This window comes from Cyprinus carpio, chromosome A10 (genome assembly GCF_018340385.1).
Source record: "Cyprinus carpio isolate SPL01 chromosome A10, ASM1834038v1, whole genome shotgun sequence".
NCBI classification, from domain to species: domain Eukaryota; kingdom Metazoa; phylum Chordata; class Actinopteri; order Cypriniformes; family Cyprinidae; genus Cyprinus; species Cyprinus carpio.
In genome coordinates, this window is record NC_056581.1 from 5,165,189 (window position 1) to 5,190,138 (window position 24,950).

Genomic DNA, 24,950 nt, shown 5'->3' on the forward strand with positions numbered 1-24,950 from the left:
TTTTTTTTTTTTTTTTTTAGATGTTATAGTGTTTTAGTTGTTTACTTCTTTTTTCTTTTTTTGCATTTTATTTACAGTCTTAATTTAATCTACACAAATCAAAATGCTGTTAACCATCGTTAACTCTTTCATTTAGGAGCGGCTGAAAAGAGCTCCAAACATGGTGCTGAGGACCGCACTCAGAACATCATCATGGCCATGAAGGATCGCATGAAGATCCGTGAGAGGAACAAGCCTGAGATCTTTGAAGTCATCCGAGATGTATTTGTGGTCAGCAAGGCCATCCATGCTCAGCAGATGAAGACAATCAAGCAGAGCGTCCTGGATGGAACGTCCAAGTGGTCAGCCAAGATCACCATCACAGGTTCAAAAACTGATCATTTACATTACAATTTTTCTGGAAATATCGTTCCATTTTTACTTAAGTTAAATTCAGCCATTTAAAAGTCACTGTAAAATGATGCATAATGCAAATTTTCCTCTATACCTCAATGACTTTCCATCTTCTAATCTGTCTCTGTTATAGTTGTATGTGCTCAAGGACTGCAGGCTAAAGATAAGACTGGCTCCAGTGACCCCTACGTGACTGTCCAGGTGGGTAAAACCAAAAAGAGGACCAAGACGATCTACGGCAACCTCAATCCTGTCTGGGAGGAAAAGTTTCATTTGTAAGTAGAATTCGACCAATCAGAGACTATCTCTTTGATTGAAGTGTCACTCTTTGTTCCTTTGTTGCCCTAGGCTGTTTTACTCAGAATGTGTGTCACCCAGTTTTTGATCCAGTCTCTTTTCAGTAGCGGAATAAACTTGTCTGAATGAACAGGCTGTAGTTGAACCACTGGTCTGTTTTCAATATTATTCAATCTAGTCGTATCTTAAGACTGGAATAAACTAAAAAAAATTGGCAACTTTGTAAATAGTTACAGTAAAAACTGGGCATCATAAACTAATGATACACATCATTCACTACCAGACTTTCAAGTTCCAAATATGCAGAAACATGTGTCACATTGCTAGAAGACGCATGACGAATGAAAACAATGTGCTGTAAAGCATGTTGGAAATCGTTTGACTGGATGGATGCTGAGGCTGTGATTTTCTGTGCTTTTGACTGACCAAAATCTGTAGACTGGCTACTGGAAGCTAGCACTGACTCCTCCAGACTGGAAATCTATGCAGAAGTTATGTAGTCAAGCCATTTCATTAACCATAACATTCTAAAGTAAGAAAAAAATTAGGTCACACTTTAGTTTGGGGATCAGTTTTTACTAGTAATTAACTATTAACTATGACTTTTAAGACATACTTGATGATGTATGTGGCTGACAAATGCATCCTCCGGAGGGCACAGCCTTCAAAATGAGATGCACATAGTTTCTGATCTTCAACACAGATTGTGAAGATAAGTGTTGTCTTCCAGTGAATGCCACAACTCCTCTGATCGCATCAAAGTTCGTGTTTGGGATGAAGATGACGACATAAAGTCACGAGTGAAGCAGCGTTTGAAGAGGGAATCTGACGACTTCCTGGGCCAAAGCATCATTGAGGTTCGCACGCTGAGTGGAGAAATGGACGTCTGGTATAACCTCGGTAAGCCCTAGACTGGTTTTTTGTATATTCTGAAGTCTTTCTTTTTGTTTTAAGTCTTTAGTGTCCAGGCAGCACCTTGTCCTGATCTCTCTGCAATAATGTAGAAATTCAGGGAAGTACAAGAATATGCAAGAACTTAACTTCACTGTGCCAACAACTGGCTGCATTTCTGTCATTTTAAAATTGGCTGTTAGATTCAGAATGTTGGAATGAAACAATTGTAATGTTCAACCAAATTTGGTATATGCTGGTATTTGTTGTGTCAGTGTAAACTAGCCGTAAGAGCAAAACATCACCTGGGATGACACTGTGTGCTGTCATTGTGGCTGGATGCATATTTTTAATGTGTTTGGTCCTTTGTGGAAAACCTCTCTGTCATGCTTTGACTTCGCTATAAAAGGAAAGAGGTTATTTTGTTGCTAAAATATTAAACCCAAGGCACTTACAGAGCACAAAACGTTCACATTGACTTGTATACTTGTTGTAGGGACAGTTCACCCCAAAAAATGAATATTCTCTAAAGATGTACTCGCCCTCACCATTCTGAACTCATATGTTTCTTTATTCTGTGGAATACTAATGGAGAAATTTTGAGAAATGTTCACACTGATCTATTCCATTTAACATCAGTTTTCTTTGTTAGTATTAGTATGTGGCTTGACAGTCTCTTGACATCATGCAAATGTATTTTAGTTCTTTATAGAACAAGAAACAACATGTTATTGAATTTTGGGACTTGCATATAATGATGCATGGTGTTGACCACCTCTCTCTAAGTGGGACATGGCCCATGACTCCAAGATTTGTGTGTATACTTCATTACCCATGTTTCCCAGCCTGACAGCACATCCCTTCTCGCCCAATTACCCCAGTGCGCAGCAGCCCAAAGGGCCCCAGGACATCCCAACCATGAAATCCACTGGCCACACTTGCTTTTTTCACATCTTATTATTATTATTCTGAAGTAATCTACCCTTTGTTTATGATCTAATTTCTGATTGTACAGACTGTTCTGCTGTTCTGATCATCTTTCTCTGAATCTCTGGCCACCACACCTGCTGGAACAATTATTCTCAATAGTAGTAATTCAGCTTCACGTCTTCTTGTCTGTTTCTCACCCATGTCATTCTCTTTTTCTCTCTCTCTCTCTTTCCATCCTTTCTTCGGCGCAGATATCCTCCTTGATTATTATGTAGTCCACTCCAGTCGAAAATTCACCGTTTAGACGACATATATAAATTATCCCAATAATTTGCCTGTCCGGGGAAATGGTTCGAGAAAGAAGAACCTGGTGTTTCTATTAAAAAAACCTCCTAAGGATTTTTCAGTTGGGAGAGAGAAAAGCTGAATATCAAACATGAAAATAGTAAACATTTTAGATTTATAAAAGGGAACAGTGCAGGCTCTAAATTCTGATTGTAAATCGTCTGTAAACAGAAATGCTGACTCACCAAACTGTTAAGTATAGTGTTGTTATTGTTATCTAAAACGTTTATTTATTTATTTTTTTAAGTGAAATGTAGCTGAAATAAATTAAATTAAACTTAAAACAAACATTACAAATGTTTTTGTAGTGGCTAACTGAAATAAAATAATAATTAAAACTGAATAAAAAAAGGCCAAAAACTTAAACTAAAATTACAATGAAAACTGAACATTTTAAAATAACTGGCTTAATAACTGCAATTATCTTACTGCTTGGATGATAAACAATATTACTTTGAATAAACATTGCTTATGCCAAATATTTTTAATTGTAATTTTTTAATTTTTTTATATATATAAATTTGTTGTTAGTGCAGTTTTATAAAATTTCATGTAGGCTGTGCTTGTGAATTAACATGAATTAAAGGCAGGGTAGGTGATCCAAAACATTTTTTATGCTGGTTGAAAGTCTCTTCACATCCCGATAGCAATCACTAAGTTAAGTGGTCTCAATGTATTTATATGTATTTGTATTGTCTGTGGAAGGTATAGGACTATAAAATGTTCGTCCAATCATATCCCTCGGTCCCAGGGTAATGTTGCTGCACTGTTCCCATTGGTTAAATATCACTGCACATCTGTAATTATTCATCCATATCTCACCCCACAGAGAAAAGAACGGATAAGTCTGCTGTTTCCGGTGCCATCCGTCTTCACATCAGTGTGGAAATTAAGGGTGAAGAGAAAGTGGCCCCCTACCACGTCCAGTACACCTGTCTACATGAGGTAGAGCAGCACAACCAGCTCACAGACACCACAGCGTCTGCCTGACATGCATTTACCACGTACAGATCTCTCACTATCAGGCAGATGATGTTAGTCTTTTAGTCACTAATATTTAGTCTCTGTTGTTTCTCGTAGAACCTCTTTCATCACATCACAGATGTCCTCAGTCAGGGTGTGGTGAAAATCCCAGATACCCGTGGTGATGATGCCTGGAAGGTTTACTTTGATGATGTGCCGCAAGAGATCGTGGACGAATTTGCAATGCGCTATGGGATCGAATCCATCTACCAGGCCATGACGTATGTATTAGTCCACCCTCCATACTGTCAGTCTTCATATTTCTTGATTCTGCCCCCTCATCCATCTGTTATTCTTTGCTGTATTCTTGCTCATTTTTTTTTTTTTTCTAATTTTATCTTTCTTATTAAAACACAAGATCTTTAAATATCACATATATTTGGCCATCCAAGATGTAGATGAGTTTGTTTCTTCATCAGAACAGATTTGGAGAAATGTAGCATTTGCATCACTTGCTCACCAGTGGATCCTCTGCAGTGAATGGGTGCCGTCAGAATGAGAGTCCAAACAGCTGATAAAAACATCACAATAATCCACACCACTCCAGTCCATCAGTTAATGTCTTGTGACCCTTCATAAGGCGTTTTTAACTTCAAACCATTGCTACTGGCTAAAATACTCCATACATAATATTGCTTTCTTCAATGAAAACATTCCAAAACAGCTCTAAATAAATATGTTGGTGCATTATGTGAGAAAACAACAGGGGATGGACTTCTTCACTGGAGGTAGCAGTATAATAGATTATGTATTTTGGCCAGAAGTGACGGTTTGAAGTTAAAAGCATTTTAATGATTGATTTGTTTCTTAAAACACAAAGTAACAATACATTTTCCTGAAGTTGTGTGAATTGTGATTTTTCTGCAGAGGATCAATTGATGAGCCTTAATGTTATATTAATTCAATCAAATCATCCAGTAATGATGAAAAATGTACAAAGAGAGTTTGGTGTCATTCCAAACCCATAAGACTTCTTCAAAACACAAATTAAGATGGTTTTAAGATGTTTTTAATGAAACCTGAGAGGTGTCTGCCCCTCCACTGAACGTCCAGGTATCTAAAACTTCATAAAATCCAAGTCTTGATATGACTTTGAATCGATATGATTTAATTTATTCTTTTTACTTATAAGCTTGAGACTGTCAGGAGCTTGTGAGCTCTTGCACATGTTATGAGTCAATTTACCTCATAGCTGTACTGAAGCAATGGTACATGACAAGATATTATTGCTAAAGTTTTTACCATTAAAAGACTACAGCACAACTATAATAACTTTGCAAATCAGGTTAGTGAAGGATGAATAAATGTAGTCTTCTCCGTGGCAGTAGCTGGATCTTGGCTAGCAAAGGCAGTAAAGAAACTCCTGATGTCTGTGTTTGTTAATGGCTTGAGTGTGACTCAGTCTCGATCAGGCGTCAGGAGTGTGAGGAGATGCTCATTAATGGAGCACATTGCTCAAATAAAGCACACACAAGCAGCCATATCTCACACTGAATGGGCCACAAGGCCAGAAAAAAATAAGTTGAAGTACTAAACTCAGTAAAAACTATAAAGACATATTTAAAAAAAAAAAAAATCACCAACAAAAACTAATAAAAATTACAGAAACACACAACAAAATTACTGAAGATTTACAATGAAAGCCGAAAGTATAAAAATAAAATGTCATTGAAAATATTAACAAAAACTATAATTTCGACTATAATATCAATATATCAGTGATACTAAAATAACACTGCTTGTAAGTGACTCATTTGGAACACTTTACAGGATTTCAGGAGAGTTTGACGTTAGCATGTTGCTAAGCTAACTGCAATACACAAATATTAATTTACAAATACTGGGTAACATTTCGATTGCATTTAATAAATGAATAATTTAATTGCATTTTTATAGGTTTATTTATAACTTAACATGTCACTTGTCTTGCCTGCCATCTTGAATTTTTTTTTTTTGCAATGCATTCTGGGATTAAAAAAATAAAGTGATGCTGTCTTCAAAATCATCTAAAAGACTGCATTTTTGAAGACACTTTGATCCTTATATTATGATCCTTTTGAACCAACTTTCTCGTCAGGAGTGTATCTAGGCCTTAAACTGCTGCCTACCTAGGTTTTGGAATAGAGGGATTGTCTTTCTTAGCACAAAGTGGATGTATAGTGGATGTTTTTGAAGAGAAGCACTTTTATCCTCTGCATCTTCCCTGTCTTTGTTTGTATAGGCACTTTGCATGTCTCTCATCTAAGTATATGTGTCCCGGGGTCCCTGCTGTGATGAGCACCCTGCTGGCCAACATCAACGCCTACTACGCCCACACCACTACATCCACCAATGTCTCCGCTAGCCACAGATTTGCTGCATCCAACTTTGGGGTATGTTCGACTATCACACAATACACAGATTGTAAAGAACACATACAAATAAAAGCATGGGCAAGATCATTTTATTTTATTTTTCTTTCTTGCTTTCTTATTTTGTTATTATTTCATAGAAGTAATTAATTATGATTGCTTTTTGCAAAGAATTAGCATGTTTAAATGTAAATCAAAATGCTGATAACTGTCATCGAACTAAAAACCCTGAAAAGGTTTTGAATATTCAGAACTTCTGATCATTTGTGAAGCCTAAAGCTCTGTATTTGACGGAGGAAGTACGGCAGATAAAGTTATGGAAGAGAAGAAACAGAAAATCCTCCTATGTGTTTCTTTCTGCATTTTGTTTTATATAAAGGCTTAAATATTTGACAGTTTCAATGTGTCCGCACTAAACCATTGAACATATTCAGGTCCTTAACCAGGAAATAGTGCAACATCAAAAGACAATTTTGAAAATGGTGGTGTCTATTGTGGCAGTTTTTTTTATTTTGTATTGACCGACCAGCTAAGTAATGCACCATGGGACACACAATTCAATGTCACCATTATGGATTGGAACACTTGAGCTAATTGCAAGCTGTAATTATATTGTCAAGACAACAGTGTCATTTGTTTGATGTTCTGCTTACAGTAAGTTGCCTTTGAAAAATATGCTTGTTAACGCTATGCTGCCATTAGCACTTAGAGGGTTAGTTGACTCAAAATCATTATTTACTCCAGCTCATGTTGTTCCATCTGTATGAAAACAAAAATTGGTTTTACTTATAATCTCAATTTCAAAAAGCACCATAATGTATCTTAATAGTTGTCCATAGGTCTTGTGCATTGTACGTGTGTGTGTGTGTGTGTGTGTATATATATATATATATAGATATATATAGTATATATAGATGCATTAGCTAAATATTTCATGCCAGTGTCCTGGATGGCTGAAAATCTTGCTTAATTTTTCTCGTCTTGCAGAAAGAAAGGTTTGTCAAGCTGTTGGATCAGCTGCACAATTCCCTGCGCATTGACCTCTCAATGTATCGAGTGAGTGTTGGCAGTTTAAACAGTTTTTTTTCGTTTACAATTTTTAGATCATACATTGGTGAATTATCAGTTTCTGTCTCTTCTCTTTCTCAGAACAACTTCCCTGCAAGCAGTAAGGACCGTTTACAGGACCTCAAATCTACGGTGGACCTCCTGACCAGCATCACCTTCTTCAGAATGAAGGTAAAGAAGGGGAAAAAATAGAGTCAGTTTTGATCCTCAATCCATATTTTCAATAAGTGCTCATTTTGTCCTTCATTTATCCTGTCTGCTGTCTCACTCTGGACAGGTCCAGGAACTGCAGAGTCCCCCGAGAGCCAGTCAGGTTGTACGAGACTGTGTCAAAGCTTGCCTCAACTCCACGTATGACTACATCTTCAACAACTGTCAGGAGCTGTATAGTCGCCAATATTCTCAGATCGGAGAAACGGTTAGACAATCGTTCATCTACCACCTACAGTTTATGACTTTAATGCTTTGCATTCTCGCATGATTTAAAGCCAAAGTGTGTCATCTCTGGGCCACAAGCTTCACCAAACAGTGTGGTAAAAACTGCCACATCCCCAGACTAATGTCATTGGTTGAGCTGGCGTGCTCTGCTGGGCTGTTGAGGATGCTTAAACACACCATTTAAAGGGGCCGTTCACACAGAATGTGTTTTTCCTTTCCACTGAGGTACTTCTCCATCATTGTTCTATGTAAACCCCTAGACGAATGTGTTTGACTGTTGTGCTCGTGTCTCAGCATCTTTTGTAGCATCTCACGAATGACACAGTGTTCTTAAAACATGCCATTCAAGTTAAAAAAAATTTTTTTTTTTTCCCCATTGTTAACAGTTTTCATGGGATATCAACAACGAATGACTACTTAAACTTTTATAATTATATGTATTACAATCTATTTGTTACTATTAATTATTACTATTGTAATACTGTTATAGCATTTAGTAATATTTTGAATTAGCTTTTACGTATTTTCAGTTTTCATTTTAATTTTATTTTTTAGTTTTCGTTAATGTTTTTATTTAGCCTTTTTTAAAGCTTTTTTTGTTGCTGTTGGTATTAGTACTTCAGATAGATAACATTTCTCATTTTCTTATCTAATATTTATATTTATAATATATATATTTATCTTTTTTCAATTTACAAAGGCAAATTTTATTAGTTAGTTTTATTAATAGTTTTAGTTAACATTAAAAATGTCATGTTACCTGTAAAATGTATATTTTTAATAATTTAAAATACCAATTCAGAATGTCTGTGAATGAAAACTTTAATTTAATTATATAATAATTATTAAAATATTAATTGTAATTAATTCATTTACTGTGAATCAAGCAAATGATCTGTGTTTTGTATTTTTTTTTTTTTTTTTTTTTTTTTTTTTGCAGCATAAGGACGAGTGCACCCCAGAAGATCAGGGCCCGAGCATCAAAAACTTAGACTTCTGGCCCAAACTCATTACCCTTATAGTGTCCATCACTGAGGAGGACCGTAACAACTACACCCCTGTCTTAAACCAGTGAGTGTGCACACAAACCTGAATGTATACATACCCTATCCATCTCTATTTTCCTGCCATCATGTGTCTGTCTGTTTCTGTTTCTCCACAGGTTTCCTCAGGAACTGAATGTTGGGAAATTGAGTGCAGAGGTCATGTGGAATCAGTTCTCTCAGGATATGAAGTACGCCATGGAAGGTCAGTAACAGTTTAGTCTGTTGATTTAGTATATTTGAGACTATATGACCTTTTTGTTTAGCCACCAAATTTTGTTTATATTCACATATTCTTGTTCCACAGAACATGAAAAACACCGGCTGTGTAAAAGTGCAGACTACATGAACCTGCACTTCAAGGTCAAATGGCTGTATAATGAATACGTGAAGGATCTGGCAACCTCCAAGGGAGCTGTGCCTGAATACCCCACGTGAGTGAGCTCTTCATCTCAACTACCAAACACAGAAGTAAAAGCACTTTTGATGTTTGTTCACAATATGTCTTGCCTTTTCCAGGTGGTTCCAGCAGTTTGTGCTGCAGTGGCTGGATGAGAACGAGGATGTGTCCATGGAGTTCATGCATGGAGCCCTGGAGAGAGATAAAAAAGATGGAGTAAGATGTTTTTCAGTGCAATTCCCTTCTAATAGCCAGCTGTCTTTCACACATTCTCATCACAGAAGTGTTTCTTGGTCTTTATGTTGCTCTTGTGCCCACAAACTGGTCATTTTGCCTTTCAAAACTGTTTAATAGTTTAACATTTTTGCCATCTGCAAGTTTTTCAAGAGCTATTATATTAATTATACAAAAATGTGTTTCTACCTGCTTGTTAAAGGAATAGTTCTTCAAAAAAACAATGAAATTCTGCAGACAATTTACTCACCCTCAGTCCATCCAATATGAAAAATAATATATTTCATAATCAGAACAGATTTGGAGAAATGTAGCATTACATCACTTGCTCATCAGTGTATCCTCTGCAGTGAATGGGTGCCGTCAGAATGAGAGTCCAAACAGCTGATAAAAACATCACAATCCACAAGTAATCCACACCACACCAGTACATCAGTTAACATCTATTGAAGAGAAAAGCTACGTTTGTAATAAACAAATCCATCATCAAGATGTTTTTATCTTCAAACTGTTGCTTCTGGCTAAAATACAAGTGCTCTATTCATAATATTGCCTTTTTCCAGTGAAAAAGTCATTTGTCTGAATCAGGGGAGAAATATGCACAGTTCAAGCAACGTTTACAAGTGAAAACACTTATAAAACATCCAAAACAGTTCTAAAAAATATGTTGATGGATTCTGATGTGAGAGGACAACAGGTGATGGACTTTTTCACTGGAGGAAGAATTATTATGGGTTATGGGTTCATATTTTGACGAGAAGAGACAATTTAAGTTAAAATGCCTTAATGACGGATTTGTTTCTTACAAACATGCAGCATTTCACTTCACAAGACATTCATTGATGGACTGGAGTCATGTGGATTATTGTGATGTTTTTATCAGCTGTTTGGACTCTCATTCTGACGGCACCCATTCACTGCAGAGGATCCATTGGTGAGCAAGTGATGTAATGCTAAATTTCTCCAAATCTGTTCAAATGAAAACACAAACTCATCTACATCTTGGATGGCCTGAACATGAGTAAATTTTCAGCACATTTTCATTTTTAGGGAAACTATATTCTTTTAAGAAAAACGCACCGCCCTCATAACTACATAATGACGAATAGTCATGCAAATTGTCTAAAAATCGTGCTATATAAATAAAGGTAACCTGACCTGACACAAAACTGAATGGAAATGGCATTTAAATGATGTGCTTCTCTCTCCGCTACAGTTCCAGCAGACGTCAGAGCACGCTCTCTTCTCCTGTTCGGTGGTGGACGTCTTCACCCAGCTCAACCAGAGCTTTGAAATCATCAAGAAACTGGAGTGTCCCGACCCCAAAGTCATGGCCCTCTACAGCCGCCGGTTTGCAAAGGTGGACCAGCATTCCTCCTAAACGATTACAAATAGATTCATGTCAGAACAAATGTCAGCTGTCAGAGTATTATCTTGTTTCTAGAATTATCAGCGATTTCTGAGAGAATGGCCTCTTTTTAGCCAAAGGGCATCTCAGTGCGGAGCAAATGAAGAATATCAATGGAGCAAAAACAGTCGTCTGAAAGAATGAGATTTTGTTGTAACCAAAGGAAAATGCTTAATGCAGTCATTTCCATTAAGCTTTAGTCAGTTTCCAGACTAAGTCTGGCCAGCTTTTCTGAGAGAAATGCAAAGCTCCCTCTAGAAGCTTTATCAGACACGTGGAGAGCTTGTTGTTCTGATCTCCAGCAGTTTTAGGGTAGCAAACGCAGAGTGGTGAGTGCTGAGATGAGCCCCAGAGAGTTTCTGCTAGTTTTCCTAAAATCTTAGCCTGCTTTTTCATTTGTTTGTTTGGTAATGCTATTGCTAAGCTATTTTGACTTTTGAAAACAGTTAAGCTCAGTTCTTATTTCTTTGTCTTCAAAGACCATTGACAAAGTTCTGCTACAATACAGCGCCATTTTGAAGAAGAGCTTCCCGTCCTATTGTGATAAGGAGAAAATTGTAAGTTGTTCTCCTGGTAGTTAACACAGATGTTTCTGTTAGTTTGTAATCTTTTCTAATCAGTCTCTCTGTCTTTGCTCTTTCATTTGTAAAGAATTTCATTTGAACTATCCAAAAACAGCCATTATAGTTAACTATTTTTCATGTATTTAATGTAAAAAAATATCAATTTAGTGAGTGTGTGTGTATATATATGCAGACACACACACACACACACACACACACACACACACACACACACACACACACACACACACACACACATTTTTATTTTTACCCACATCCCTATTGATATAAAAATATTAAGTGTGCCTTTGATGGCTTGTATTTAAAGCACATTTCTTTTACAGGCAAGTTGATGTATTTTGTCATCTTTTCTAACAAATCTCTCGTGTCTTTCTCTTTGTCCTCAGCCATGCGTCTTGATGAATAATGTCCAGCAGCTGCGTGTCCAGCTTGAGAAGATGTTTGAATCTATGGGTGCCAAACAGGTAGGAGAGCAGCAGGGGAAGGTGACCTTCTCCAAGCAAAGTCATTTGTCCTCTCCTCATTTGTCTGGGACATCAGGGGCCTGTATTCGCTCTCAGCATAATAAGAGAACTCTTTCTGTGTTGAGTCCAGATGGGCTTGATGCAGCGTTGTTGTGTTGTCATTTATACAGTCAACGTTTTGCCTGCAGGTGTATTTAGGAATGATATAAATAACAGAGTGTGCTAGTTTCACAGATGTTATTTTTTACTTTGGCAGTTTCATTATACTTAGCTTGTATTGCATTGATTACTGTTTTGGCTGATGTTAAAGCAGCATTTGTGTCTTTTCTCCTGAGATTGCCACAGAGGAGGCCAGGGTGTGACTTGAATTTAGATCTCTTTAGTTGGTAGGAAAATTAGAGTAGTTTTTGAAGCGTTGTGAATGACTGTCAACCTGAGGGTTTGATTTTTCTCATAGATAATTGATGGCAGACTCTAGAAATATATAAAGAATATAATTAACGTTATTTAAAAAAAAAAAAAAAAAGTTGGATGCATTAGTGGACCCTGAGGAGGAGGAGGAGGAAGAAAAGGTTTGTACATAAGAGATGCTGTGTCCCATTAAAGTATGTGTGTTCCTAAAGGAACCGCATGGATGCTGTTGCTTTTAGAGAGACATGTTATTACACTTTCTTCTGTGATTGATCAGGTTATCGAAGAAAATGTGAAAGATGGCGAAGTGGGTACAAGTAGGTTGGATGTATTAAATAGCTCAGCTCTGGCCGCTCACCCAATCTAGTGAAACCATTTACATAGAATTAAAATATAAAAAAATAGTTTTGAAAGTAGTGTAGTTGCTTGTGTTGTACAGTATATTGAAATTTTGCTTGATTAGAACCCTGATTTGCTTGATCACAATCCTGTTGGATCAGGTGATGTTGGAATTGTTTGGTTATATTCATTTGGTAAGGATGTGAGATTTTGGTGAGTGTGTGTGTGTGTGTGTGTGTGTGTGTGTGTGTGTGTGTGTGTGTGTGTGTGTGTGTGTGTGTGTGTGTGTGTGTGTGTGTGTGTGTGTGTTTTTGTGTGAGTTGTGGCATTAGTTGAGTGATTAGTAAAGGATTAGTGAATTCTTGCATGCATTTATCCACATTGCTGATCTGTTTATTTCCCTCTTACTTGATATTTTTTATTATTATTTTTGTTAGATTTGTTGGACAGCAGGTCTCATAAATCCCAGTCATGCCTCGCTTTCAGATTGCTGTGGTTGACTAAAACTTGTCTTTTAAAACTTGTTGGATGATTCCCCTTTTTTCTTTATCAATTATGTTCAAAAATGAACAATAAAAGAATAATTTTTTCTGTTTGTTTTTCAGTAAAAAAAAAAAAAAAACACCCTTAAAACAAGACAAGTAAACCTGCATAAGATATAATGAAATATAGTTAAAAGTGTAAAATGTAAAGTTGAAATAGTGGAAAAACTAGTGAATTTAAATTTCTTTCTACCCCATTGAAAAATTAAAGATTTTAAATATCTCACTCATCTTTGTCAGATTTGTGGTTTAAAAAAAAGGAGAATTTTTTTTTTTTAAATTTATTAATTCATTAATTTAATCTTTTGACTTGTTTTCCAGTAAAAATAAAATAATGAAACATCAAGCATGTACTTTGATATATTTTTCTGAATTCTTAATATCTTATGCAATTATACTTTCTATACTTATACTGTAATTATATTTCTGTATTAATAAGGTTCAAAGATGTCTCCGTTTTTTGTTGTTGTTGTTGTTTGTTTTGTTTTGTTTTTTACACTGAAAAACTAGTAAAACATATTTAAAAAAAAAAAATTTTTTTTAAATGTTTATTGTTGGTTATCTCCCCATTTACTGCGCAATAAAAAACAGTGGTTACTTTCTTTAGATTGACTATAGGGCTTATTAGGTGGTTCTAAAGGAGCTTGTTCCATTTGCTTCCGAAAAAAAAAAAAAAAAAACGAATCAATTGTAACTCAGGTTTACTCTACAGTGACATCTGCTGGTCACATATCTCCACAGCTCACTGGTTAGGAAGGCGGTACTGTATGTAACATTAGGCTCGTGTTTGTATGGTGGCACAGTAGCTTCAGTCTGACTGTATGATCTGGCTTCTGTCCCCAGCTGGAAGAGAGTGAGGATGAGGAGGAAGAGTTACAGGAGGTTTGTTATTGGGCTCATCCATGCTGGATTCTTAGTTGTGTTTCATCCTTTATTGTCCTTTTAATAATCCAACAATCGCACAAGCGCCCCATTTCAGCCCACAGGCACGCCGCTGTCCCAGTGATCAGCTGTGTCTGAACTGTGTGTGAACTCCCATCCGTGCCTCAGCCCCTTGAACACTGGCTCACTGTGACCTTCATCTCATGTCTGTATTTTATAGGGGAATTGATTACATTTGGGAGAAATTGTTACTTCATACCCTCCACAAATCTGCAACCTCAATGTACAGACTAAATTTCAAATCAATAAAGGCCAAATATATAATAGTCAGGGTTAAACTGTTTAGTAGCTTTTATTTAATGTACACTACCTTTCAAAATATTTTTTAATTTTTTAAGTATTTTTTTGAAGAAATTAATACCTTTATTCAGCAAAGATGCATTAAATTAATCAAAAGTGTCAGTAAAGACATCAATATGTTAATAAGGAGTTCAAATAGATGCTGTTCTTTTGAACGTTCCATGGATCCAAAATTCCTGAGAAAAACAGCATTATGGTTGCCACAAAAAAATTAATCAGCACAACATTGATAATATATATATATATATATATATATATATATATATATATATATATATATATATATATATATATATATATATACATACAGTATTTAAATTGTAATAATATTTCACAATATTACTGTTTACTGTATTATAGTAGATGGACATCTCAGAGGACAAGGTGTGTATTGAGTCCCTTGAGTCAAAAAGTGATTAGTTTGTCCTTGAATTTAAATATAAATGTACTTTTATTTGCATATAAAAAAAATCAAATATTATCTCAGCCTTCCTATTGATCCAGAAATCAAGTAAAATAAATGTTAAATTTAATTTAAAGAATGAGAGATTGTTTACTAGCATAACCAAATGTTGAACATTTTGTGATTGGCTAATTTTGGTTGGTACTTTGGGCCAATAGGACGTCATATGCAAATGACCCTGACTTTTATTGCTCATGTTTAGGCGAACATGAAGGCAGCAGTATTGCATCTGTATTGCATCTATATATATAATAATAATTAAAAAAAATATTACATGTTTATTTTTTGACATTATATACTACTAATATTCTCTAGTATAGCAGGATAACTAAACCCATAGCTCCTCCCTCCCTCAGTCCTGCTCATTAATCTAGTTAATTTTATGGGGTTGAAATGACTAAAAGTTAAACATTCCTTTACTTTGCTCTTTCTGAAGGTGGTGGTCAGCAGTAAACAGGTGGGTTACGCAAACTGTGTGGTTATACGGTACATGTGTGTGTTTGAGAGCTCATGAACAGAGCACTTATACAGTAGAGGACTCCAGTTCGGAGCCCCCCCCTCCCCCCGTCACTGGGACTGTGTGAATTTTACAGGCTCTTTTACCCCATCACCATAAACCATGGTAGTTTTCACCCTCTCTGAACTGTTAGACCATCACATTGGTGTTATGAAGATGGTGTTTGTGCACCGGGTGGAATGATTTTTGTTGAAATAATGTGATGGAGGAGAGCCACTGATCTAATCCGAGCGGTTTGTCTGTGTGTTTGTCGTTCTGCAGCTGGACACAGAGGCCAGTGACGTCCTGAACGATCTCCAGGTCAAGCTCAACAACGTCTTGGACGAGCTGAGCAGCACCTTTGGAAACACGTCAGTGTTTATAGATCAAATATATATGGGTTAATCACAGAGAAATGTACAGATTATTAAACCAAAACAAAACATTAAGAAATTATATTTTGCATAAAGGAAATTAAGCTGCCTTATTTAGGAATATTTAGATTTTTACTTTCTTTTTTTTTGACATTTCTTTCAAGACAGTTGAGCACATTTCCTTGATTTCTCTTCTCTACAAAGTGTCCAGTTTTTTACTGAATTTTAAAGCATAAATTCAGCATAATTATTCATTTCTGAATTTACGCTTTAAAACAATTTAAAATATTTCTTGTGCTGTCTTTAATTTATACTAAATATATTAAATTAATATAAATTTTATATATTCAGAATAAATCAAAGGCAGCACAAAAATACTGGCAATATTTACAATAATTCAATATTTGTGATGTTTACACAAAATACTTCGCAACTTTAATATTTTATTTTTGCATTATATTAATGATAATTGGGAACATCTGCTTAATGAAAATATTATTTGCGTTTTCATTGTTATTTGCATTATTCCCGGTGGTGATTCTCATTACTGTAAAAAAGTATTTTTATTATGTAAAGAAAAAAAAACATACTGATATAAAACGAAAGAAGTGAATAAGTATAATATAATAAATAAATATATTATTATTATTATTATTATTATTATTTACATTATAGATATGAGAATCAGAGAGGATGCGTAGTTGAAATGAAACCAAACACTATGTAGAAATCACATGTAGACATATAGGTTTTATTTTCTTTATACAAATTATAATTTCTTGACAGGTTTCATTAGACTTGCCCACTCATGATTTTAAACACTTCCAGTTTTGCAAATAACAAAACTCAGTTAAACATATTTAGGTCATAATTATATACTGTAGCTTTGCTGCCCTTGAAATGAATGTAGTTTTTAGTCTGACTTGCATCATATCTCAAGATCTCTCTGTTGAGTAAAGATTAAAATATCTTAAATTAATGTAAAATTTCATTTAACACTTTTGCGACACCTCCTGCTGCGTCAGTCTAATATATTCCTCCTTCATGCTGAACTCTGATGTTCCTCTGTAGTTTCCAGAGCCGCATCGATGACTGCATGCGTCAGATGGCCAGCCTGCTGTACCAGATCAAGGGTCCCGTGAACGCCAACACCCGCAACCAGGTGGAGGCCGACTCTGATAACATGCTGCGGCCACTGATGGACTTCCTGGATGCAAAGTGAGCAAAACTCTCCTCACCTGTACAGAAACTATTACTGTACCTGAAGCCTGTCCTGATCTGTGTGTGTGTGTGTGTGTGTGTTTGCGAGCAGTCTGATGCTGTTTGCCTCAGTGTGTGAGAAAACCGTGCTGAAGCGAGTGTTGAAGGAGCTGTGGAGGATTGTGATGAACAGTCTCGAGAAGACCATCATCCTTCCTCAGGGCAATGACACCTTTGTAAGACCTGTATGACTAGATCCTAAATACATTGTCATTTTTTTCCAGATAAAACTGCTTAAAATGCTTTTACGTTGTATTATTTGGTTTCTAATTTTTTTTAAAAAGGCTTCATTTTAAAAGCCAGAGACTCCCTGATATTTTTTTTTTTTGCCTGGAACCTTTCAAGTTCTTTGTTTTACATGTAAAGATTTCTTTGCCCCCTCTGTTATGCTGTAACACTTTTATCTCTTGCTGGCAGGGAACGATCTTTTCAGCTGCTAAAGAACTGAGTCAGCTCTCCAAACTCAAGGTACCACTCCAGGCTTGTTTAATCCAGACTATGATCTCTTAAAACCAGCTCAGAGCTCAGCAAGAGAATACAGATGAAGATCCTCAATATAAATGCTTTCGACTTGTTTCTGTAACCTCAACACATTCAAACATGCTCACATGTTTGATGTTGAGTGCTTGAGTGTGCAAACAGAAAATCCCATCAAACTTTTTCTGTAAATCTCTGACATTGCTGCACTGCATACCATTCCACTGTTAAAAGGAGTCAGATCATGAAAAAAATAGTTTATTGTAATGGGAAACAACCTACTGTTACTTTCAGAACTCAAAACTTCCATCCATTGTGATTTTATATCTCACAATTGCAACTTTATTTCTCATAGTTGTGACTTCTTTCCTTTTAACTGTGACTTTTTTCTTGTAATTGTGATTTAAGATGCAATAACGTGAGTTTACATCACATGCAACCTTATTTCTTATTAATAATAAGATACCCTAATACCCAGTTTTTTTTTTTTTTTTATTCTGAAGTGGAAACAAGTTTCCATGGGTTACTGGTGTCAGAAATCCAAAAACATTAACACATCATCGCTTATATTTACAAGTCACTGACATCTATTCATTGTTCAGATACTCCAGTGTCCAGCCCCATTGATTTTGATTTGTGTTTGAGGTCATTTTGTCGATTTTATGGGTTTTTAATGTTATTTTGGCTCTGCAGGATCACATGTCTGGTGAAGCTAAAAGCTTGACCCCCAAGCAGTGTGCGGTCATGGACGTGGCCCTTGAAACCATAAAGGTATAAATGATATTTTCTTTAAAAGCAGCAATAAATTTCCATGTTGTTTGAAAAGCAGTGGTTTGTACAGAATTAATATTTGATTATTCGCTATCCTCTGCAGCAATACTTCCACGCTGGAGGAAATGGTTTGAAGAAGGCCTTCCTCGAGAAGAGTCCTGAACTGTCCTCGCTGAGACACGCGCTGTCCCTCTATACCCAGACCACCGACACGCTCATCAAGATGTTTGTCACTACTCAGCATGCTCAAGGTGAACACACAGACATGAACACACACACATCTAGTGGCACATCCACACTATTTTATACATAGGACAGAATTGATAAGATCAACATTAAGGAATAGTTTGATAATTTAATCATCATTTACTCCTTATGTTGTTCCAAACATGTATGACTTTCTCTTTTGTGAAACATAAAGATTTTTATATATGATTACTCATTTCCTATTCTAATTTTTTTAGTTCATATTATTTGATCTCCTAGAGATGGGTTTGTAAAACAATACACTAGGTGTCAGCATTGTGCTGTGGATTCATTTGTGTACTTATTGTACTGAAATTTGATCTCTTCTTCAAGCTTTATCTGTCTCTTACCGCTTAATGTGTCTACTGTCCATGTTTCTCTGCTGTTGTTGTTACTGTTCTGGCTTGTTTTTAATGTGTTGCTTTTGAACTTTTCTCTCTTTCAATGTTATTCTGCTTCTGTCTCTGCCTCAGTGCATAATGGGAAGGGTATGAGGATAACACCTAGTGAGAAAATACAACCGTCCAGGGGTAGGTCACCACAGACTCCATGAGACCCGGAAACCCTCTCACAAATAAATAACACAGTCCCCGTCTCCAGATCCATTCCTAAATGTGTTTTGGGTTTATTTGTGCTCGAGTGTGGTGAATCTCACAATCTCCATGCTATATTTTTATCCAAACTTAAAATAAAGAAATGGTATTTTAAGAAAGCCTAGAATGGGCTTACTGGTAATTACTATTTTTATTTTTCCTCTGTATTGATGCATTTCCAGGATGTTGGGACACAACTTTTTTAAATAGTCAGTAGTCTATGATGGTGAGCCCTGATTTGCTACTTGCTGTTGTTAATCAAAGGCAGGTTTTTTTTAGTGGTATTATTTTAATTCTAGAGAGCATTTGATTGGATTAAAATTTGGACACGCCCATAAGTGCAGAATGACTCCTCTATATGTCTGTTTTCCTCGAAAATACAAATTTTCCTCAATTTTTTCTAATGCTTACATTTTTCTTAAAAGCTCCACCATGCATGTGAGGCCTGTGTTTTACTCTGTGTGTGTGTGTGTGTGTGTGTGTATGTGTGTGTGTGTGTGTGTGTGAGTGTGTGTACTATATGTAAATATGTGTACCATATTTTAGAGACAGATTTGTACCCAAAAGTGAGCTAAACCTGTCCTCCTTTAGGGGACATTTAAGGACGTCCCCAATTGTAAAAACAAGATAAAAATATATATTTTTTTTATTATTGTAAAAATGCAGCACATTTTCCGTTTGAGGGTTAAGGTTCGGTTAAAGTATTTATAACTAGCTCAGAATAAAAACAACAGTAGTCTATGGAATGTCACCCTTTATATAAATATGTATAATATTTAAATATGTGTGTGTGTGTGTGTGTGTGTGTGTGTGTGTGTGTGTGTAGGCTCAGGGGTTGATAAACCATTAGGGGAAGTATCCATACAGATCGATCTCTTCACTCACCCGGGCACAGGAGAGCATAAAGTTACAGTTAAAGGTAAGTCTAATTGCAATTTTACCATGTTTAAGCGAGCTTTATCTGTCCCACAAGTGTATTTTCTGATGGCTGAATCACATTTCTTTGTTTCTAGTTGTGGCTGCTAATGATCTGAAGTGGCAGACATCTGGGATGTTCCGACCGTTTGTGGAGGTCACCATGATCGGCCCTCATCTCAGCGACAAAAAGCGCAAGTTCACTACCAAATCGAAGAACAACTGCTGGGCGCCCAAATTCAACGAGACCTTCCATTTGTGAGTGCAAAACCTAGTCATTCACGACTAATCAGATTAATGAATAACAGTAGATTAAACAATGATGTGTGAAGGATCAAGTTAGACTACAAAACAGACGTCTCTCTCTGTTTCCCAATTATTGAAAGCGAGAACATGATCATTGTACACACAATATTGCCAAAGCATCAATATAAATAAAACTCCAGAAAAAAACAAACAATTAATGGCTCCTACACTCTCAGAAAAAAAGGTACAAAAGCTGTCACTGGGGCAGTACCTTTTCAAAAGGCACATCTTTGTACCTAAACAGTCCATATTGGTACCCTAAAGATACATATAAGTACCTAAAGTGTACATATTAGTACCTAAAGGGTACAAAAATTTATCTTTTAAAAAGGTACCGCCACCAGTGACAGCTTTTGTGCCTTTTTTTCTGAGAGTGTATAAGAAACAACAATAGGTACTAAATTTTTTTTTTAGGTGCCACAGAATAAACGTTTTTATTTATTTATTTATTCTTACATTTGTCATACTGTCATGTGTTTGTCTCATCTTTTCTTGTCTTTATCAGCATTTAGATCCATCTTGTAGATGTCCTGGGAACTAAGGTTAATTTAAAGTATAAACTAAATGCCTTTTCCAACTTCAGAACTATATTCAGTCACAAAGAATTGATTATTACACAGAAACGGTGCCAATATCACAGGCCATAACTATATCTGCATCATTTGGCCCTTGAGTGTAGTTTGGGCTTCTAATCAATGCATCCTATAAATGTTGTCATATGTTTTGTACACATTTAGTCTCTTTTTCTTCATTAGTAACATGCAGTTATATAGAGTAGGAAGTGCTGAATTTGACCTTTAGCGCCTTGCATTCTTTCTTATGTCAACAGGTTAAGTAAAAATATGAATATGCAATATAGTGCATAAATTTAGCAAATTGCTCCTCTACTGGACGGCAAGTGCGCTACAAATAATATGAAGCTCACGGATTAACAGAACACAGCATTTAGACTAAAGATCTTCATAAGTAGCCATATCAGTATCGATTATAAACGAGAACTGGTAATGATATTGCTAATGTCCACACAGCTTACAGCTTTACCTGTTGTAGTTAAGTTGCACTCGAAATAGACCCTGCTTTTCTGCTTTGGTAGATGGATGGATAGATGGGTAGATAGGAAGATGGATGTATCAATAGATGGTCAGATATATATATAAATAGGTAGATGAATAAATGGATGGATGGATAGATGATATAGTGTCTGTGTGAGTCAGAATTTGAATGTGCATTTTTACTGCATCTCTGCATTCAGGATTTTTAAAGAGCAATGAGAAAATTTCTACTAGTAGTACTTACACCACCTCTCTCTCCGTGTGTGTGTGTGCAGTATTCTTGGGAACGAGGATGGGCTGGAGTGTTATGAGCTTCAGGTGTGTGTGAAGGACTACTGCTTCGGGCGCGCAGACCGTGTGATCGGTATCGCCGTCATACAGTTGTGTGATGTCGCGCCGAGGGCCAGCTGTGCCTGCTGGTGTCCACTGGGCCCACGGATACACATTGATGACACAGGCCTCACCGTCATGCGCATCCTCTCCCAGCGCTCGGGTGACGAGGTGGCCAAAGAGTTTGTGAAACTGAAATCTGAGACCCGATCGGCCGAGGATGGGAGGTGAGGACGTTCCTTTACAGCAGAAGACAATCTGAGACTCTTAAGTGTTGGATGGACATCAGCACTGTCACCTTTTTGTGTCCACAACAATGTTTTGCTGCCCAATGACACCCACAGAGAAGGGCTTCAGCAGCACAAGAGAGGCCATGTGACAAGTTTTATAAAGAGCACTGTTAGTTTAGCAGTGGATCAGGGGGAGTCATCCACATAAACAGATTGAACACAATATTTGTTTCTATATATTGATATAAAAACACACTCACACATTCAGCCACTAACAAACTAGCAAAGGACTAGTTGAGGTAGGCACCATGTTTGATTTGACATGAATGAAACGAGACTGTGAAGGATAGACATGCAGTACTGGGTTGTATTATGCCCAAATTTGGTCTAATTGGGAGTTTATCATCCATTATTGGATATTTTAATCTCTTTAATCTCATGAAAACAAAAATTAGATATACAATTAAATAAATATTAAATTTTAAAATAAAAAATACAAAATTACATTTATAATGAAGCCTCATTTGTACATTTGGAATTATTTTCTTGACTATTAAGTTCATTTCCCTCTGAAACTCTCATATTTATTTATTAATTGTTTTACTAATTATTGCAATGGTGAATTATTTTTTATAACAGATAAAAAAAATTAAATAACATGTCATGCAATAAATATGCATTTAATATGCAAGTACAACAAGTACTATGATTATATATGAATATATGACTGTTTGATTAAAAAAAAATAGGATTAAATAATATAATAAAAATACAGTAGTTAATATAAAATAAATAAATGTATTTCACAATGGAAAAATCTTAGTTATTAAAAATACACTACATGTTCCTTTTTGGGGGTGGGGGTGGGGGTGAACTTTGACCCTGAAATTTTTTTATGCATTTGCAGTGTTTTGTTACATTTTATAATCATTGCAAAAAGTAATACTAGACATGTCTATCCCTTACAAACATGTTTGCAAGAAAAAAAAATGAAGTCAATCCCTGACTTGAGGTTCTTTGACCTCCGACCAGTAGATGGCGCTGTGATTGTGCTGGGTCATTATTTTGGACGTGTCTTTTGTAGAATACACAGATTCTACATATGTTTGTGCACTTTTTCTCTGTAAACACCCCTTTTGCCATGTGTTTATTGCCTTATTTCTGATGCTGTGAATGTGTCAGGTTGAAATGTAATGATTATGATTGTTATGAACGTTGAGACAGTGTTTGTGTCCTGGGGGCCAGATCTCATTCACTGAGTGTTGTGAAGTGATTTGTTGCATGAATGAATCAGAAAAAATAATCCGAACAGACAACATGGAGTGGGGGGAAGAAGTTTGTAGAGAGATTATCATATAAAATTCACACCATTTCCAAGTCAGCTCACACTCGACACGTCCGTCAGCCGAAAGTGTGCCTTTCTTACAGGCTTCGTGACCGCTCAGATGATGGATGACCTGTTTGCACCTCAGCCCACTGATCTTCTGCCTCTTGCAGTCACCATTCATTTCAAAAGTGAACGGTACTTCAGCCATCATCTGTGACCAGTAGGTGGCAGCAATAATCTCGTTCACATTTACACCTGCTTTGTCACCCACACCAAAGACAATGCAGCATCATCGGACAGTATTGAAGCTAAAATGTTTGAATGCTTTAATGGGGTGTCATGTAATATTTTTTAATACTTTATGTAGAGAAAAGCGCTGAAAAATCAACGAACATTAACTAATATCAGATCAAGCTCAAATATGATAACTGATCAATTAACGATGAGTAGATGTTTTTTTTTTTCAAAGCGGCCTTATATTATTTGTTCTGATATTTTCTATTTAAATGATTTTAACTTTGTTTTCCTTTTAAGTAAAAATTATTCTCTTTTTCTGTGGAGTCTTCTTGTTACTCCGTTTTTTTTTTTAATGGCTGATTTATTTTCTTTAACTGTTCATTTTGAGGAATTTTATACTGTGTTGTGCTTTGTTTTTCCAGAAACAACTGCAAAAACAAAGAGGAAAAAGACAGTAACACTACCATTTGTCCCATCATTTGTTGCCTGTGCAAAAGCCTCACCTTGTTCATTCAAATTTCAATGTAAAAATATTGTATTTTTCACAAAATGCTGCCAATATGTAAATGTATGTTGATATTGCCAATTATTGTGACTTTTGAACCTGTTATTTATTTCTGTACATTTCTCACTTCTAACTCTGTGTCACTTTATAAACTGTTACCGTTAATTAGGCCAGCAGTTTTATTTTAGGAGGGAATTGTCACTCTTTGTAATATACACATTCCTCGTGCCAACTTATGAAAGTTCTCACATTTTTTTTAACTCTTGAAACAGTACTGACAGTGAACACTGGCATGTATGGACTCTACTCAGTTTTACTGAGTTTACTCACATTTTTAAAGTTATTGTACACAGTCACTGACAAGGAAAAATGTGTTATTAAAATGTTTGTATGCGCACTCCAACAAATGAATTTATACATAAAGTCTCTTAAACTAATGTTTTAAGCTGGTTTGATGTTATTTTGTGGAGGATTTTTTTAATTTTATTTTAATCATTATTCACTGAAACATTTGTCATATACTTTCGCTCTCAAAGTTGATTTCAGTACATGGAGGCACAATTATATAAATTATATTTTTTTCACACAGACCCACTGTATGACTTGAGAAGACTTTACATATAGTGCAAAACCAATATGAGCTTTTATAGTGCTTTTTGTTCTTATTTTAGCATCTGCCCCCATTTACCTGCATTATATGAGCAGCATGACCATCCTGCTTAACTATCTTCTTTTGTCATGCACAGACCATACCGGTTAAAAACATAATTAGACCCTGTTTTTATTTCTGGGTGAACTATTCCTTTCAGTGTCACACTACACAGGATAATGTCGTGGCCTAGTGGTTTGCACACAAGGCTTTGACACACTGAGCTATGGTTCTCATGTGGGAAGTTTCAGTTTTAATCTGACATGCAATATTTCCTGATTCTCTACCCTCTTGTTTGTTGTCTGTATCAATAAGA

At 36.0% G+C, this 24,950-nt stretch overlaps 1 protein-coding gene and 1 long non-coding RNA gene across 4 annotated transcripts in view; both read left to right on the forward strand.

The window, feature by feature from the left end:
* LOC109051206 (protein unc-13 homolog B-like) overlaps positions 1–22,623 on the forward strand; it is an 80,532-nt gene extending 57,909 nt beyond the window's left edge. The window contains exons 16-41 of one of the 3 annotated variants that reach the window (XM_042764837.1): positions 137–364; positions 527–668; positions 1,421–1,590; positions 3,686–3,801; positions 3,937–4,100; positions 6,101–6,251; positions 7,218–7,286; positions 7,380–7,469; positions 7,576–7,716; positions 8,677–8,807; positions 8,899–8,984; positions 9,087–9,213; positions 9,299–9,395; positions 10,630–10,773; positions 11,301–11,378; positions 11,792–11,869; positions 15,303–15,323; positions 15,645–15,733; positions 16,808–16,954; positions 17,049–17,172; positions 17,414–17,464; positions 18,167–18,244; positions 18,348–18,495; positions 19,910–20,002; positions 20,097–20,256; positions 21,632–22,623. In XM_042764837.1, coding sequence (XP_042620771.1) covers positions 137–364; positions 527–668; positions 1,421–1,590; positions 3,686–3,801; positions 3,937–4,100; positions 6,101–6,251; positions 7,218–7,286; positions 7,380–7,469; positions 7,576–7,716; positions 8,677–8,807; positions 8,899–8,984; positions 9,087–9,213; positions 9,299–9,395; positions 10,630–10,773; positions 11,301–11,378; positions 11,792–11,869; positions 15,303–15,323; positions 15,645–15,733; positions 16,808–16,954; positions 17,049–17,172; positions 17,414–17,464; positions 18,167–18,244; positions 18,348–18,495; positions 19,910–20,002; positions 20,097–20,256; positions 21,632–21,917 — 3,209 coding nt within the window. In that variant the 3' untranslated portion in view covers positions 21,918–22,623. The remainder of the gene's footprint in view (positions 1–136; positions 365–526; positions 669–1,420; positions 1,591–3,685; positions 3,802–3,936; positions 4,101–6,100; positions 6,252–7,217; positions 7,287–7,379; positions 7,470–7,575; positions 7,717–8,676; positions 8,808–8,898; positions 8,985–9,086; positions 9,214–9,298; positions 9,396–10,629; positions 10,774–11,300; positions 11,379–11,791; positions 11,870–15,302; positions 15,324–15,644; positions 15,734–16,807; positions 16,955–17,048; positions 17,173–17,413; positions 17,465–18,166; positions 18,245–18,347; positions 18,496–19,909; positions 20,003–20,096; positions 20,257–21,631) is intronic. The other 2 variants (XM_042764839.1, XM_042764838.1) reach the window with 2 other exon arrangements.
* Positions 22,624–22,785: 162 nt separating this feature from the next.
* LOC122146406 lies at positions 22,786–24,422 on the forward strand. The gene is made up of 2 exons (XR_006160966.1): positions 22,786–23,463; positions 23,903–24,422. It is a non-coding gene; the product is annotated as an uncharacterized LOC122146406 (long non-coding RNA).
* The last annotated feature ends 528 nt before the right edge of the window (positions 24,423–24,950 follow it).